We start from the raw sequence: 14480 nt of genomic DNA on the forward strand, positions 1-14480 counted from the left end.
GAAAGGTGGAAGAAAATTCAGGGAGATGAAATGCCAAAAACGTTAGTGTATGTAGATAATGAGGCACATATAGATAAAAACAAAGGATAAATAAAAGAGATAATAGAGTAAGCGAAGAGAACGTAAGATGATTCTGTCATTAAATATGAATACAAGCAAAGCCTGTGAGAAATAATGCAGACTGGAGGAATTCACTTTAATGATATTTAAAAGAGGTAGGTATAATACAAGGAAATAAAAAATTAAGACATGGCAGGAGTTATATGAAAGATGTTACTGAATTATAGAAAGTGTTCAGGGTCTCCTTTGCAATGAAAGCATATTTGATAAATGCTTCCTTGACAGAGTTGGATGAGTTATTATAGATTCTACAGTCTGACAGAAAAATAATTGTTGCAAACAAGTTTTACATGTATGTTTATATGTAGATCAATGTTGGACTCAGTAAACAGGGGAATAATTTACTATGAGAGAGAAAAAGGGGATTTGATTTATTAAATCCATTTATGTTCATCATTCCAAGTGCCTTAGTAGCAGTTTGGGTTATCTGCCAAGCTAACCCAGTACTGGCCAGCTTACAAAAGCCTTCTCTCTTCCTGTGACAGCTGATTGGCTGAGTATATCCTGAGAGGGAAGTCTTCTACTGTCACAGGAAGTAAGTGCTCAGTCTTTTTTTGCCATCCAAAGAAGAAGGTCCTCTGACTCTTCACAAGATCCAGTGCTGTTTTTTTAATCTGGATTACTGCTCAGATAAACCATGTTTAGGGTCCCCTTCCACTTGTTTTATTATTATTTTTATGTTTATTTTTAGTGATTCTGTCAGGGTCACTGCTCAGTCCATAGACCACTTACCTTTTGCCTCATCACCCTCTAGTGTAACTTTGCCAGTCATTATGGAACGGGGATTAAACACATCCTTGGGTGCTATTCCAGTGCCTGGTGCAGGTGTGGCAGAACCAAACCCTTTAACTCTTTATGTGCAGGAATAGTCTGGGGTAAGAAACCCCTTGCCAGAAATAATACTGTATTCCCAGATATTTTATCTACTTGTTAAGTTTACAAAAAAAAAGAAGCTTCATCATATAGCTGATAATCAAATTATAGCTGTTTATAAGACTGATGTGGTTTCCTTGGCTAAGGGTGTCCTGCAGACAGATAATTCTGGTTGCTGTGTTCTCATATGTGGCTCCAGTGTTAGTTTACTAGAGACCTTTTTGTTGTTTCAGAGAATGATGGTGAATCTGATGAGGACAATGGTGATTTCCTAGCTGACACCAAGTCCTGTCACTCTGATTCTTCAGAAGGTGATCCTGAGCTTATGTCCAAACAAGTGTTCACTTTTCCTCAGATGATTGCTAAATTTAGTGATGTTTTTGCCTGGGAGCAGTTGGAAACTACTCCAAAACTAGACAGGATGTATGACATTATACAGTACAAGATCCCTAATTCTGTGACTATTCTCCATGCCCTTCCCTTCTTACCAACATTGGAAGATGTTTACAAAGCTGCCTGCAGGACACCAGTATCTATTCCAGCAGTTTCTAAAAAGGCCCAGAGAAAATATAGGGACACCTCGGATATCCCAGCTCTCTTTTCTCATTTGAATGTTGACGCAGCTGCAGTCTCCTCACCTGCATGCTCGTAAAAATGCTTGGCTTCATCTAATCCAGCACCTTAGATAAAGAGAGAAAATTGTTAGTTCTACAGAGCAAGAGGATGTCTCTCTTTACTAATCTAACCTTTAGGATGTTAAATTATTATGGCTATATGTGGAAATTTATTTTATAGTGTGTGTGTACAGTTTGGATGAATATTCTTATATGAATGAATTGCTTCTAATTTGACCCAGGTTTAAAAACCTGCTTTTAGAGGTGTGCTTGAATGTGCTGATACAGTCTCTAGAAATGCTCCTTCTTCTGCTGTTTAAGGAGGTATGCTTAGTTACATAATCAGAATTTTTCTGATAATTTAAAGCCGAAATTTTGAATGCACCTTTAAGTTCATTAGTGTTTTGGCCTTTGTTACACAAATTGTAAGAGGGAGATTAATACATGAGGTATCTAGGATGTTTCATGTACCCAAGTTCTCCTCAAACAAGGCATCTTCGCCCAATGGACAGAACAAACAAAAGTCCCAGCCAAGAAATAGTCAGGGATCCAAAAGGAAATGGCAGGAGGATGATTCTTTGAAACCAAACAAGATGAATTCCTCTCCAATAAAGGCTCACCTACTGCAAAGGAATGACTCTGACAAGTCACAGGGCACCCCTCCACTCCCCTCCACACCTCCTTCTCTTGCAGTTTCCCTGAGGCTGTCCCTCAACCCTGCAGCCTGGCTGCAAATAGTCTCAGACAAATGGGTTCTGAGAATAATTTGGAGAAGATACAATTGGCAGTGGATAGAAAACCCTACTCCTTTCAAGGGAATTCCCTCACACCTGCCAGACCAGACAGAACTGTTTCCTCTAGTACTCCATCACATGCTAGAAGCAGCCTTCATAGAAACATTACCTGTGACAGACAAAGACAAAGGATTTTACTCTAGAATCCTTTTGGTACCAAAAAGCAGCACTCCTGGAGACCCGTCTTAAATTTAATCTTTCTGAACACTTTTATAAAAGTTTAGAAATTCAAAATGCTAACCTTACAGTCAGTTCTAGCATTGCTTCCAGGCCACTGTTTCATGGTGACTTTAGATTTCAAGGACGCTTATAGTCACATTCCTATTGCTCCCAATTTCAGCACATTTTTGAGATTTGCTGTGTCTGGCATGCAATATCTACTGCACCTTGAGTGTGTACAAAGAGTCTGGCCTCAGTGGGTGCTTATTGCAGAACCTAGGCATCCACATTTTCCTTATTTAGATGACTTGCTGATTTTTACAGATCTGTATCCAGGTACTTGGAGTCCTTAGACAAGGTCACACCCCTCAGTTTTCCTGCCTGGGCTTCAAACTGAACCCATTCTAAAGACTTAAACTTTGCCTGTGATATAAATAGGAGAGACAGGTATGTATCCCAGAGACTACCCCTTTCTGGAACAGGCTCCCCATCCATAGGAAGCAGAGTTCCTCCCTAACCCAATTCCATTGTAATTTAGACATCTGGATGGTGAACAGGAGATTTATCCCTGGTTTGGCACCTATGTCTCTAATGAACACAGGCAACTCATAAATGATTCATCTCCCAAGCCCCTGCTTGTAAATGTTTCATCTCCCAAGCCCTTGCATACACTTATCAAGGGTACCACAGTTTGTCAGAGATTTGAGATGCATGGCTAGGCTTAAAAAGGCCCCAGTGGTTGTTAGCCTAGTAGTCACCTTATGAGCTTATAAACCTTTGAACCTTGAAAAGTCCTTCCTCACACCCTCTCACCAAATAGTTTTCCTGGGGTGTTGGATAGACACAGCAAAAATTATGATTTTCTCGTATTTCTCTTACTTCTAAATGAGTCCTCAGCATGTGTTCAGTGATCCTCATGATATCACTAGCCAGAATACACATGAGAAAAATTCAATGGTATTTGAAGAATTGTTGGACTGGGATTTTTGAAACAGGAACCACAGCAATGAAGGGATCAACCATCTCTGAATCCAGGACTCGTTTTGTCTCTTTACCCCAGTCCAATCTGTCCAGATGGACACTTCAGATTTTGCATGAGGAGCAGTGTCCATAGGAGTGGAAGTGCAAGGCTTGTGGGGTCCAAAGCACATAAAAATGTCGGCAGTGATTCGTGCCTTAAAAAATTATCACCATTTATGGACTTCTGGTCCTTCTAGTGGTCACAGACACTACCATGATGTGGTACCTGAACAAGCAAGGGGGTGCAATTTCATACCCTCTGCCAGATGGCAATGATGACCTAAGGGCTGGTTTCAGAGCATTCTTTGACTCTTTAGGCCGAATACATTCTGTTAGAGGAAAACACAGTGGCAGACAGACCAAGTAGATCCTGGACAGACCCTCATAATTTGAAGTTCCATGAAGAGTTCTTCTAGGATGTGATCTAGATGTAGGGAATACCTCAAGTAGATCTGTTTACCTCTCTTCAAAAAAGACAACTGAAAGACTTTTGTTCAAGGCACCCTTTCAGCCAAGCTTGAAAGACATCCTGTCTATCATTCCCATGGTTGAAAAGTTCCTGTATGCATTTCCACCCTTTAAAATGATTCCCAAGGTACTTATAAAGATACAGAATGAATTACTAAAGATCATTGTGGTAACCCCCTTTTGGCACAGGCAAAGTTGATTCCCCCTGTTAATGAAATTGGCCAAGGGTAATTATCAAAAACGTCCTCACAGACTGGATCTGCTCATACAGTATCAGGGGCAAATGGTACATCCTAATGTAGAGCACTTGCAACTAACAGCCTGGACAATTCTATTTTGATACATTTTAGAGACTTTTTCCATGACAATGTGTGGGAGATAGCTTAAGGAGGCAAGAAAACCTGCAACTAGAAAATCTTACATTTACAAGTGGAAGACGTTTTCTAGGTAGTGTCTAGCCAGTAACAATGGACCCAAAAGAGTTTCAACCCCTCTGCTTTTGGAATATTTGTGTGAGCTAATTAGAGATGGTTTGTCATATGCTTCAATCAAACTGCATCGTGTGGCCATCTCAGTTTATCTGCGGATGGATCCCGTGTTTCATTTCTTTTTGTGATCAAACAGTTTATGAAAGAAGTGCTGCACATGAGACCCGCTCAAAAGCAAATTCCTCCTCCTTGGTATCTCAGTTTTGTTCTTGAAAAATTGACCATACCTCCATTTGAGCCTGCCTCACAGACTGATTTATGGTTCATTACTTGGAAGACTGTTCTACTCATTGCTCTGTCATCTGCAAGTCGGGTCTCTGAGATGCATACTGCATTGCTCTGTCATCTGCAAGTCGGGTCTCTGAGATGCAAGCTCTCATGATGGGCCACCCCATCTGATTTTTTCATAAGGAGAGGGTCGTGTTGCACATTAATCCATCACTCATGCCTAAAGTTGTTTCTGAATTTACCTTGAAGCAAGTCATCAATCTCCCACTGCTCAATCCTGGTCCAAAAACAAGGGGGAAAATATTCCACATACCTTGGATCCACAAAGGCAGCTCAGGTACTACCTTGACAGAACAAAGCATTTTAGGATTGCTGAACAAGTCTTTTTCTCCTATACTGGGGCTAAGAAAGGTCAATGTTCTTCTAAACAACCTATTGGTAGATGGTTGTCCTCTGCTGGTGTTTTAAGTTACTCCCACCATGATAAATCTCTTCCAGGCACAGTCCCTCAACTAGTCCTTATCCTCTTCAATGGCATGTTAGAAAATGGTGGACTTTAGAAACATTCTAGAGACAGCGACCTTCTCCTCTGTTCATCCCTTCGCAAAGCAATACAAACTGAATTCCTTTTCAAGGTCTGAGTAGACTTTGTGAGGACCATTCTCCGGTGGCTCCCGGATCCTTATTCTTCCTCCTCCCAGGTAGGGTAAGCTTTGGGCATCTAGCCATATGCCACTGAGGGCAGTGGTAATGAGAAACATAGTACAGCTGCACAAGTCCTACTTACCTGTAACTGCAGATGTTCAAATTCCTCGCTGCCATCAATGGAAGCACCCAACTGCCATCCCCCAGACAAAATACATAGCTGAGGTGGGTTTCAAACTCTTTGATTCAGTTGTTGGATTTGTTTTTTATATGGTATTGTGACTGACTGCGGATTTACTCTTGCTAGATGCTTCTGGCTTCAGGTGCTTTCCTCTCCTTCTATTTGGATGTGAAAAAGCCTGGACACATTTCCTGCGACAGCTTAAGACTTCCTTGTCATGATATGTTCAACCAATTAGCTGTCTCAGGAAGAAAGAGGGAGGGGAGTCTGAGCTTTTGAATGCTGGCTAGTAATGGGTTACCTTGGCAGATAACATCAAATGCCACTGAGACATATAGAAATTCGAATATCAACTGTCACAGGTAAGTACGACTTACACAACTGTACTTTATACACTATATTCTCACAACAGTGAGCTAAAAAGATAAATCTGTGTGTGGCAGTTATTTATGTATTTATTCATTCATTTGATGCAAATACCTGAGGTACACAGTCACAGTCATACAAGTGTCTGAAATTGATTGTCACATATTCTGGTGTGTGTGTGTGTGTGTGTGTGTGTGTGTGTGTGTGTGTGTGTGTGTGTGTGTGTGTGTGTGTGTGTGTGTGTATGTGTGTGTGTGTGTGGGGGGGTATGGTGGGGGGGTGAGGGGTGGCGGCACACAATGGTGCAGTGGCTAGCTTTGTTGCCTCCCAGCAAAAGGTGTTCTGGTTTGATTCTCAACTGGGGTGCCTTCTGTGCAGAGTCTGTATCTCCTCCCTGTTTTTGTGTAGGTTTCCTGTGGGTGTTCTGGTTTCCTCCCACATTCCAAAGACATGCATCTGAAGCATTTCTCCCTGGGTATCTGCTGAAAATAGGCTCTGTCCCATTTGGACTTCCCTGGTAAACAAATGTTAAATAATATATAGATATATATGTCTTTGGTTCTCCTGCCATTTGTTGAATGCCATTTTTAAGGTGTGGTTTAATATCGATATTATGGTAAGCCAAGCAGTGGAAATGTCGATAGTGTGCAATGCTGAGACAGTTAAGTGGGGTTGCAGGGGTAAGAGTGTTTGTGTGTGTTTATGTGTGTTAACATTAGGGTTGGGATGAGTGAAGCATAGGCATTGTATGTTTGTGTGCAAGCTGGTTAAGTTAGGGGATAGATGTAGTCCTGCTTGTGTGTGGTTGTGAATGTTTGTGCATCCTAGTGTGTCTTGTGTAGTGGCAGTGTTACAGGAAGGTTTTTATGAAGTTAAGATGTAGGGTTAGGGTTGAGGGAAGGGCAGTATTACCATCCTATCAGATTAATTTAATGCTAGTGTTATGGGGGATTAGTATTAACATTGTGAAAGGAAATAGATTTAATTTCTCAATATTATTTCATTCAATAGTGTTTGTTTTCAGTATTGTATATGTTCAAATGTTTTTGTCAGTGTTTTCAATATGTCATTAAAATAGTTCATTCATACGCAATACATGTATATGAGGCCTGGTAACTTTTTTTTTTTTTAATTTTGCACATGCCGAGATGCATGTGGTGTCAACATGCATAATACTAATCAGTTTGTTTTGATATTATGTATAGCGACATAAATGATATTTGATCAATTTAAGTAGATCCATATATGTGTGTATTGGAGTACTGAATTTTGATGAATATCATTTTGTGTGACAGCTATTTAGTCGACAAAATTCGTAAGCAGAATGTCAACAAGTGTGGGAGATTGCATAATTGTCGAGGATGAGGAATATACCCTCTCCCCGATACTGTGCAGTCTTGGAGTTAGTATATATAATTAGCTGGTGGGTGCAACCCCTCACAATACAAAGCTTTTATTTATTTTAAGTTTTACTTTTTGCATGCACCAAGGTTTTCTGTTCAACATTTTGAATATCAATCTATAAACATGCATAGACAAATACAGATATGTGGGGGGGTGAGGGGGGGTATAGATGCTCTGAACTGTTCTTGATTCTTTGCATCATATTTTGGTCTGTTCCTTGAAAAATTTGTGGTTTGCCTGGCAAATCAGTGAAAACTCAGTAATTAAAAAATAATGTTGACAGACATTGAGTTTCAGAGTTAATTGCTTTCAAAATGTGCACTAAAGAAAAACTTGTCATTTTAGCAAATTTGTAAGTATATAAAAGCAATAGTTTTCTTGATTTTGGTAATTTCTTCAGCTTTATGTTCATCTTTCTTCTTGATTCTTGAGATAAGAGGTTGAGCCACAGCTACAGGGGGGAGATTGACAGTGTATACTGACAGTGAGCTGAGAAGATAAATTCCTCTGTATCTGAAAGTGGAAAGAAAGGTGGCCACATGTTTTTCATTTTCAGTCACTGGTAAACATCATCATTGCACTTGATAAGTAGCTGCTTGTGGCAGCTTGTGCAGGATGTGTGTGACAGCAGCTGACCATTGGCATAATGTCATATTGCGTAGTGTTGCCATTTAACTGGCTGAATTTCGGCATACATTTTCTGTCTCTGTGTGGGTTTTAGCCAAGTGCTTTGGTTTCTTCTCCCAGATCCTTGGCTGTATAATTCATAGCTCTAGCCATTTGTTCTTTTAATTTTGTCCCAGTCTAACAACAGAGGAATATAAAGATGGTAACTCTCGCTGTTCAGGGCCAGGACAGCAGACAGTATTCTCAGACTGAATTTGTATATCTTTACATTTGTCTTCTCAGTTTTTTTTTTTTTTTTTTTTGGGGGGGGGGGTACTGTTTTGTTAGCTTTGTATAATGAGCTTTAGGCACAACTTATTTTTCTTTGAAAGAAAAGTGAAACTGAATTTCTTTCCTTATTCATGCGTTTTATTCGGGTCATCATCAAATCAAAAAGTTGTAAAATAGCTCTGAGATGCAACTCAGAACATTTAGAATCCTGTGACTTTTGGGGGCCTAGAGGGTCCCATACACCTAGCTAAATTTACATTCTCCAAACGTGAATCTTAGTCAGTTAGGGTGTGCTAAAAGCATGAAGAGGAGCTAACAAGTGAAGCAAAAGTGTAAACATGTAAGTAAGACGTAATCTATATGGATGGTGTTTGGTCAGAATGAAGAGAAAACAGGGAAAGGCCGCAGAAAGTACATGGCAGACTACTGTGAAATGGGGGGGGGGGGGGTTAGAGTCTTTTGTTTAGAGCTCCATTTCACCTAAGGCTGGCCTTGCTTATAGCAAGCATACATGTAAGGTGTTTATATAGTAAGTAACGTGGCTATAAGGAGTGGGTGCATACTGTGGCATTCTTTGGAAAAAAAGTGTTTGATCACAGGTAAAGGTCATTGACCTGCTGTAATAGAGTCCCACCCATTCATTTGTTTGATACCTACACCCCCACCACGACTTGCTTTGAAGTCACCAGCCTTTACCAGCCTGAGTAGGATAAAGGTTGTGTCTAAGGAGCATGACAGCAACAGAAGCTGCAGAGAGGCTCGTGTGATCCTGAATGTACATGCCTAAGGCAGAAGGCAACACAAGCAAAACAAACATTACTTTAGAAAAATAATAAAATGTTTGAAAATATCTATTAAACTATAAATTAGTAAATATACCAGCCAACAAATAAATACATGCCACATTTGAAAAGCCTTCATGCAAATCTTTTGGTTATGTCTTCCAAACATATCTCTCAACTGTACAGATTTTTGCAGAATGTCCAAATTTTTGCCTCATATTTTTGGTCCATTTTTCATAAAACTGTGCTTTTCTGACAAATTAGTGGCAAATCATTCAAGACTGAAGTTAGAAAATGATAGACATTTGAGTTTCAGACTTCATACCCTTCAGAAAACTCATGCTAGTGCAAAACTTGTTATTCAATCAACTTTCTAAGTTTGTAAGAGCAATATTTTAAAAAGTTCCTGTTTTTTGGGCCTTTGTCCCACTTTTATTTATGGCTTTTCCTGATTTCTTGCTCTAAGAGGTTGAGAGGTATGCTTCCAAATGGATGACTTGCTACATTATTCAGTCTTCATATCTTTTACCATGATTTTATGACACTTTCAAGACGAACACATCACTTAAACTGACAGGCTGAGAGCCGTGGATATGGGAGGTTTTCTGAGGAAGTAGGACCAAAACAGTGTATGGCTTTAGAGGTCTGGACACTAAGAAGCAGATACCCCATCCAGACAGGAATTTGGGGAACATGGCATGGCTGATGTAACTGGGTGTAGGAATAGGCCTAGTTACAGTTCAAATACCACACACTGTACTAAATGCTGATGCTGTGTAGGTCATGTCCAAACAAAGCAGCTACTGGACACTACAGCAGCCTTGTCCAGTTGTTACAGATGCAAGGATCAGTATCCATTGCTCAGAGTGTGCGCATTCGAGAGGTAGGCTCGTTCCTCAGATAGTAAAATATTTTGGGGTTGTAAAGGACAGTGACTGCCATGTGTAAAATGTGGGACACCCCTCAAGAAGGAAAATGTCAAGGTTCAGAAGCTGTGAATATGAAACCTGTAGGCAGCAGGTTCACATCTTTCTGCCTGCTTTTGTTCTGATGTCCACACCTGGGCTCCTGATTTCTCCAGGTTCACCTATAGCCATTTGGCACTTGTCCAGCAGCATACCTCATAGACACACAGATCATCTGTAATGTCAGATGTGTATTCTAATGCTCTTGACAACATCTCTACTGTGTAAAGTACTCATATAACTTATTTTTAACTATAGCTTCTGTAGCATTATAGTAATGTCTTCTGAATTTACAGATACAAATATGTAGGTGCGACTAAAGAAAAAAGTTAACCCATTAACTTTTCCTAAGTGCTGCCTCTGATGCTTCGCAGGTGTCCACCTTTTCATTCCTAACCCCGTCTAATACCATCACCTATCCCAGGTACCTTTAAACTAATCTGAACATTTACTCTCCACTATGATATCTAACAGTAATTTCCCATGACATGGTCCAAGAAGAAATATTTCTGTCAGTGCAATGTCTCCCCCACCCACACAACTCATCTTCCCTCCATTGTAAATATATCTCAATATTCACTTAGTCTTGACTAGCATATTTTGTTTACTGTTGCTACATTTAGCTATAGAATATAACAATAAATTGTTGGCTGAGTAGTTTTCACACATCTTCCTGTTACATACTGTCAGCTGCCATGTCATGTGACCAGTTTCATTAATTCCTCATTGGGTGAGAGCTGGCCATGGGTAGCCATAATCCAGAAAGCCACCAGGGCTTTTGCTGCAGCCATATATCCAACTCCTACCATCCTATGTTACCTTGGACAGTCATCCCCTCAAGCATGCTATTGTACATGAGCAGCTCCCAGGTACAGAATGACTCTATTATGGGAGTTGTTGGCCTGTCATACTGCATACTGTAATAGCCTTCCTCAGGGCTGCTTCTGTCCCTGATGAGTGAATTATGGTCTGTAGCTCAGGCCCATCCTCCTCATTTAGCTTCTTCTGCACCAGGAAGGGTTGCTGATCCTGAGTTATCTGGGTCTCAGCCAGAGGATCATCCCTGTGTGCCACAGAGGCAGTATTAACTTCACGTTAAATACATTTTTAAATATCAAGTTGCACTGTTAATACTACAAGCAGAAATTTATGCATTCCTTTAATTTTCATGGCCAAACTAGTTCATTAAACCTTGCAAGATGAATTTATTAGCAAAAATGAACTGCTGTATTTCTGTTTGGTTCATGACTAGCACGGGCTTTGTTCCTTGTAGTTCTTAAAGAACCATGCCAGGTTTCAAAACTTCTGCTTACACTGCTGTATTGCAGAAACACTTGTATCTCAATTTCTTCCAAACCATAAGACTCTCTTATGTATCTTACATGGCTCTAACTGCTTTTGTGGCTCTTTTCTTAGACCTTGCATGATGTGTAGTCTCTGTCTTCCCTCTATTTTTCACTAAGTGATAGAGTTTTCCTTTTGCATGGAAAAGTCTCCATGTTCAGCTTTGTCTACTATATGAGCTTGTATAGGAACCCAGAAGTAATACCAGACCAACAATCACAGGAACCATAGAATGCCGAGCCATATACACCTTTTAGCAGACAAACTTAGAAGTTCTTGCCAGCCTTTTCAAGCACTTAATACTGCTCAACTTCCAAATCAAGGTGGGTCGTTCATAATAACCCTGGTGTAAATTTGTGTCTATGTATCCAGCCATTAAGACTAGCCTTAAAGGTAGCCAGAGTAGTACTTTGTTTGACCGGTAGTGGTAACTTATTCCATAGACTGGGAATTTGGAACCTATCTCTCCAGCAAGTCTTCTTCATTTTCTAGTATAGATTCCAGTCCTCAGTTTGGATGTTTGTAAAGCCATTGGTTTTTCAAAGAAACAGGAGGTCAAATAGGACTGGGTCTTTCACAACCTGAAAAGCAGGACATGAGTCACCTGTGGGTCACTGAGTATAAAGGGAATCATTGTAATCTATCAGAGCAATTAAATGATTTAAGGCCTTTCATTTTCTTGATTAGAAATCTTTGGGGCCTTTCCAAATGAGGGATTTGCTTGAATTTACACATACCAAAGGGGGCATTGTATTTAACGGTGTGTTTGCTAAGGGAAGTGTAAAGCAGTAAGATGATTTCTTTGTATCGTGAAGATATTCCCTTGGCAATTACCTGAGCTGGATAGATAGATTTCCTGACTGTGCTACAAACATTTTGATCAAATAGGAGAGCGTTATGAACATAAGTACCAAGAGAACTTATTCATTCTTTCCGCTTCTTATGTTTCTTTTCTGCAGTGTTGCTGCTGAGGTACTCATTTACCCTGTAACCTCTATACTGATGCTGCTGATTCTTCCTCCTCCTCCTCCTACCCTGTCACTGCAGTTCACCTATCTGCTTATTATTGAGATCAGGTATAAACAATAACATTAAGAAAAGTTTTTGTTCTATTTTTATGTTTTACTGAACAGGTAAGTGAACTGCCTCACCAGGGTCTTTTTCAGCCATAGATGTAAAAAATAACCAAAATACACTAAAAACAGCACATCAAAAAAGCATAAATTTACATAATGATCACAGAGATAAGCAATATTTAGTCTTACAGATGACCAGAGACTCTTATGAATGTATCTGTCCAAACATTTTTCAGTAATTCTTATTACTCAAATTGTCTGCTATGGCAAGCGCAATGAATGTTCCTGTCTTATAAGACACTGATGTCATGCTGGGGTGAATTTGGTATGTCTGGCTTATTCCTAATACTGACCAGAAGTGAATTAGCAGTTTTAGGGCCATCAATGCTGAATGTTTTCTTGCTGTATTTCAGTGGATGTTGGGAAGCACTGAGGGTACACTGTTGCCACATATGACCTTAGGGTCCTGGGAATTGAACTGCAATTGAGACTGGATGCAAGACAGCGAAAGTGATGTGGATTCAGGAGTTTACAAACAGACACAGAAGAATGGATTAGGCTGCACATGGCCATGTGCTGAATCATTTCTGGAATGTGTGTAAGCCTGGTATTGTTCACAGTAATTTGCAATTTTGAGGAGAAAATGATGATTTGAATAAGAAGGGTGCATTCCCAGAGCAGGTTTCAGCACTCCTTTTGTCCACTGCTTTTCTGACTTCCACTGTTGATAAATTAGTCATCATGTAGCAATTTGAGACTGTGGCTCAAAGCTTTGCTAACTCGTAAATGTTCAGAAACAAATGAGGTTGAAAAACAGGTGGGCAGATTCATTTAGGGATGAGCCAGTAGTAAAGCAAGCATTGCCAAGTAAAATAGCATCATTTTTGCTGAGGATGAAAGGTCTAACTAAAATTGAATAGAAGAAAAAAATGAAAGGTACAATTTCCACTATTAGAAACAAGGGTTGCGTTTAAAGCCAGTATGTCTCCTCAGAGATGGATAATGTATTCAGACTGCAGTACAACCTCAAAAAGGCTGTAAAAGCTTCTATTTCTTAATCTGCATTTTTGATCATAGCAATTTACATAATAATTATATGCCAATTACATGCAAATCGCTCTTGTTCGCATTTTGAAACCCTGAAGGTGAAGATTCTTTTCATCTCTAAATGCTGCAGTCAAGCAGTTTCCTAAGTTCTTGGCCCTGTCTTTCTGCTTTATCTTCCAGACAGGTGCCCAGCTTACAGGAAATATGAACTATGAACAGGGCTGATTTCATAACAGACTCATGAATGACATAATGTGGACTGCAAATGTATGACATACTATTTTATTTATTTTATAGTGAGAAAACTGAGGCAGTGGACGGGAATTCTGCTCCTGCAAGTACGTATTTAATCTTGTATTCTAAACCGAGTAATATTGCTTTGTTTTTGTATGTTACAGCTGTTTGTTGACTATTGTCTGCATTCACATCTTTTTGTTTTATATTTCCACAAATAACAGTATATACCATTGCATCTGTGCTGTACTTAATTTGTGCAAGAGATCAACACAAAATTAATTTGAAGCACTGTTATCATGTAAATGATTTTGAGAAAAGGGATTCATCTGGTTTGCCTGTTTCATCTATATTCGTCTACCCTTGTATAGTGTTGGCTCTGCTTTTAGAAGCTACACCTTTTATAGCTTTCTAACTATGCATCAGCTCAATGTGATACTTTACTCTTAAGTCTGCATGAGGATGGAAGTACATGGCATAATCTAGTGCCATATAATCCACAGAGAAGTACATCTGTCAGACTGCTGGCCTGCTGGTACAGTGGAATAGAGTCTGTCGATGATGGTGGTGACTTGTCTTCAGTTAGCAGCTCTGGTGCCAGAAGGTACATGATGGGGATAGATGAGTAGCCAGAGTATGACATTTCTTTTATGAGGGAAGGATTCGTGCCTACATAAGTGCCCCTTTCTGGGTATCATTTATCTAGCAGGAATCAGCTATAATGTAGCACACATCTTAGTTGGCTGCACAGTGCAGGGTGCAAGGGTCTTGGCTA

The 14480-nt window shown here is 39.8% G+C and overlaps 1 protein-coding gene across 2 annotated transcripts in view; it reads left to right on the forward strand.

The window, feature by feature from the left end:
- The window catches only part of SRCIN1 (SRC kinase signaling inhibitor 1), a 2370959-nt gene that overhangs the window by 1611567 nt on the left and 744912 nt on the right, over positions 1-14480 (forward strand). For both annotated transcript variants that reach the window (XM_044055283.1, XM_044055284.1), the window contains exon 8: positions 13769-13809. In XM_044055283.1, the coding sequence (XP_043911218.1) occupies positions 13769-13809 (41 nt within the window). The remainder of the gene's footprint in view (positions 1-13768; positions 13810-14480) is intronic.

Source organism: Protopterus annectens, chromosome 13.part0 (assembly GCF_019279795.1).
Source record: "Protopterus annectens isolate FY-2018-M chromosome 13.part0, PAN1.0, whole genome shotgun sequence".
Taxonomy (NCBI): Eukaryota; Metazoa; Chordata; order Ceratodontiformes; family Protopteridae; genus Protopterus; species Protopterus annectens.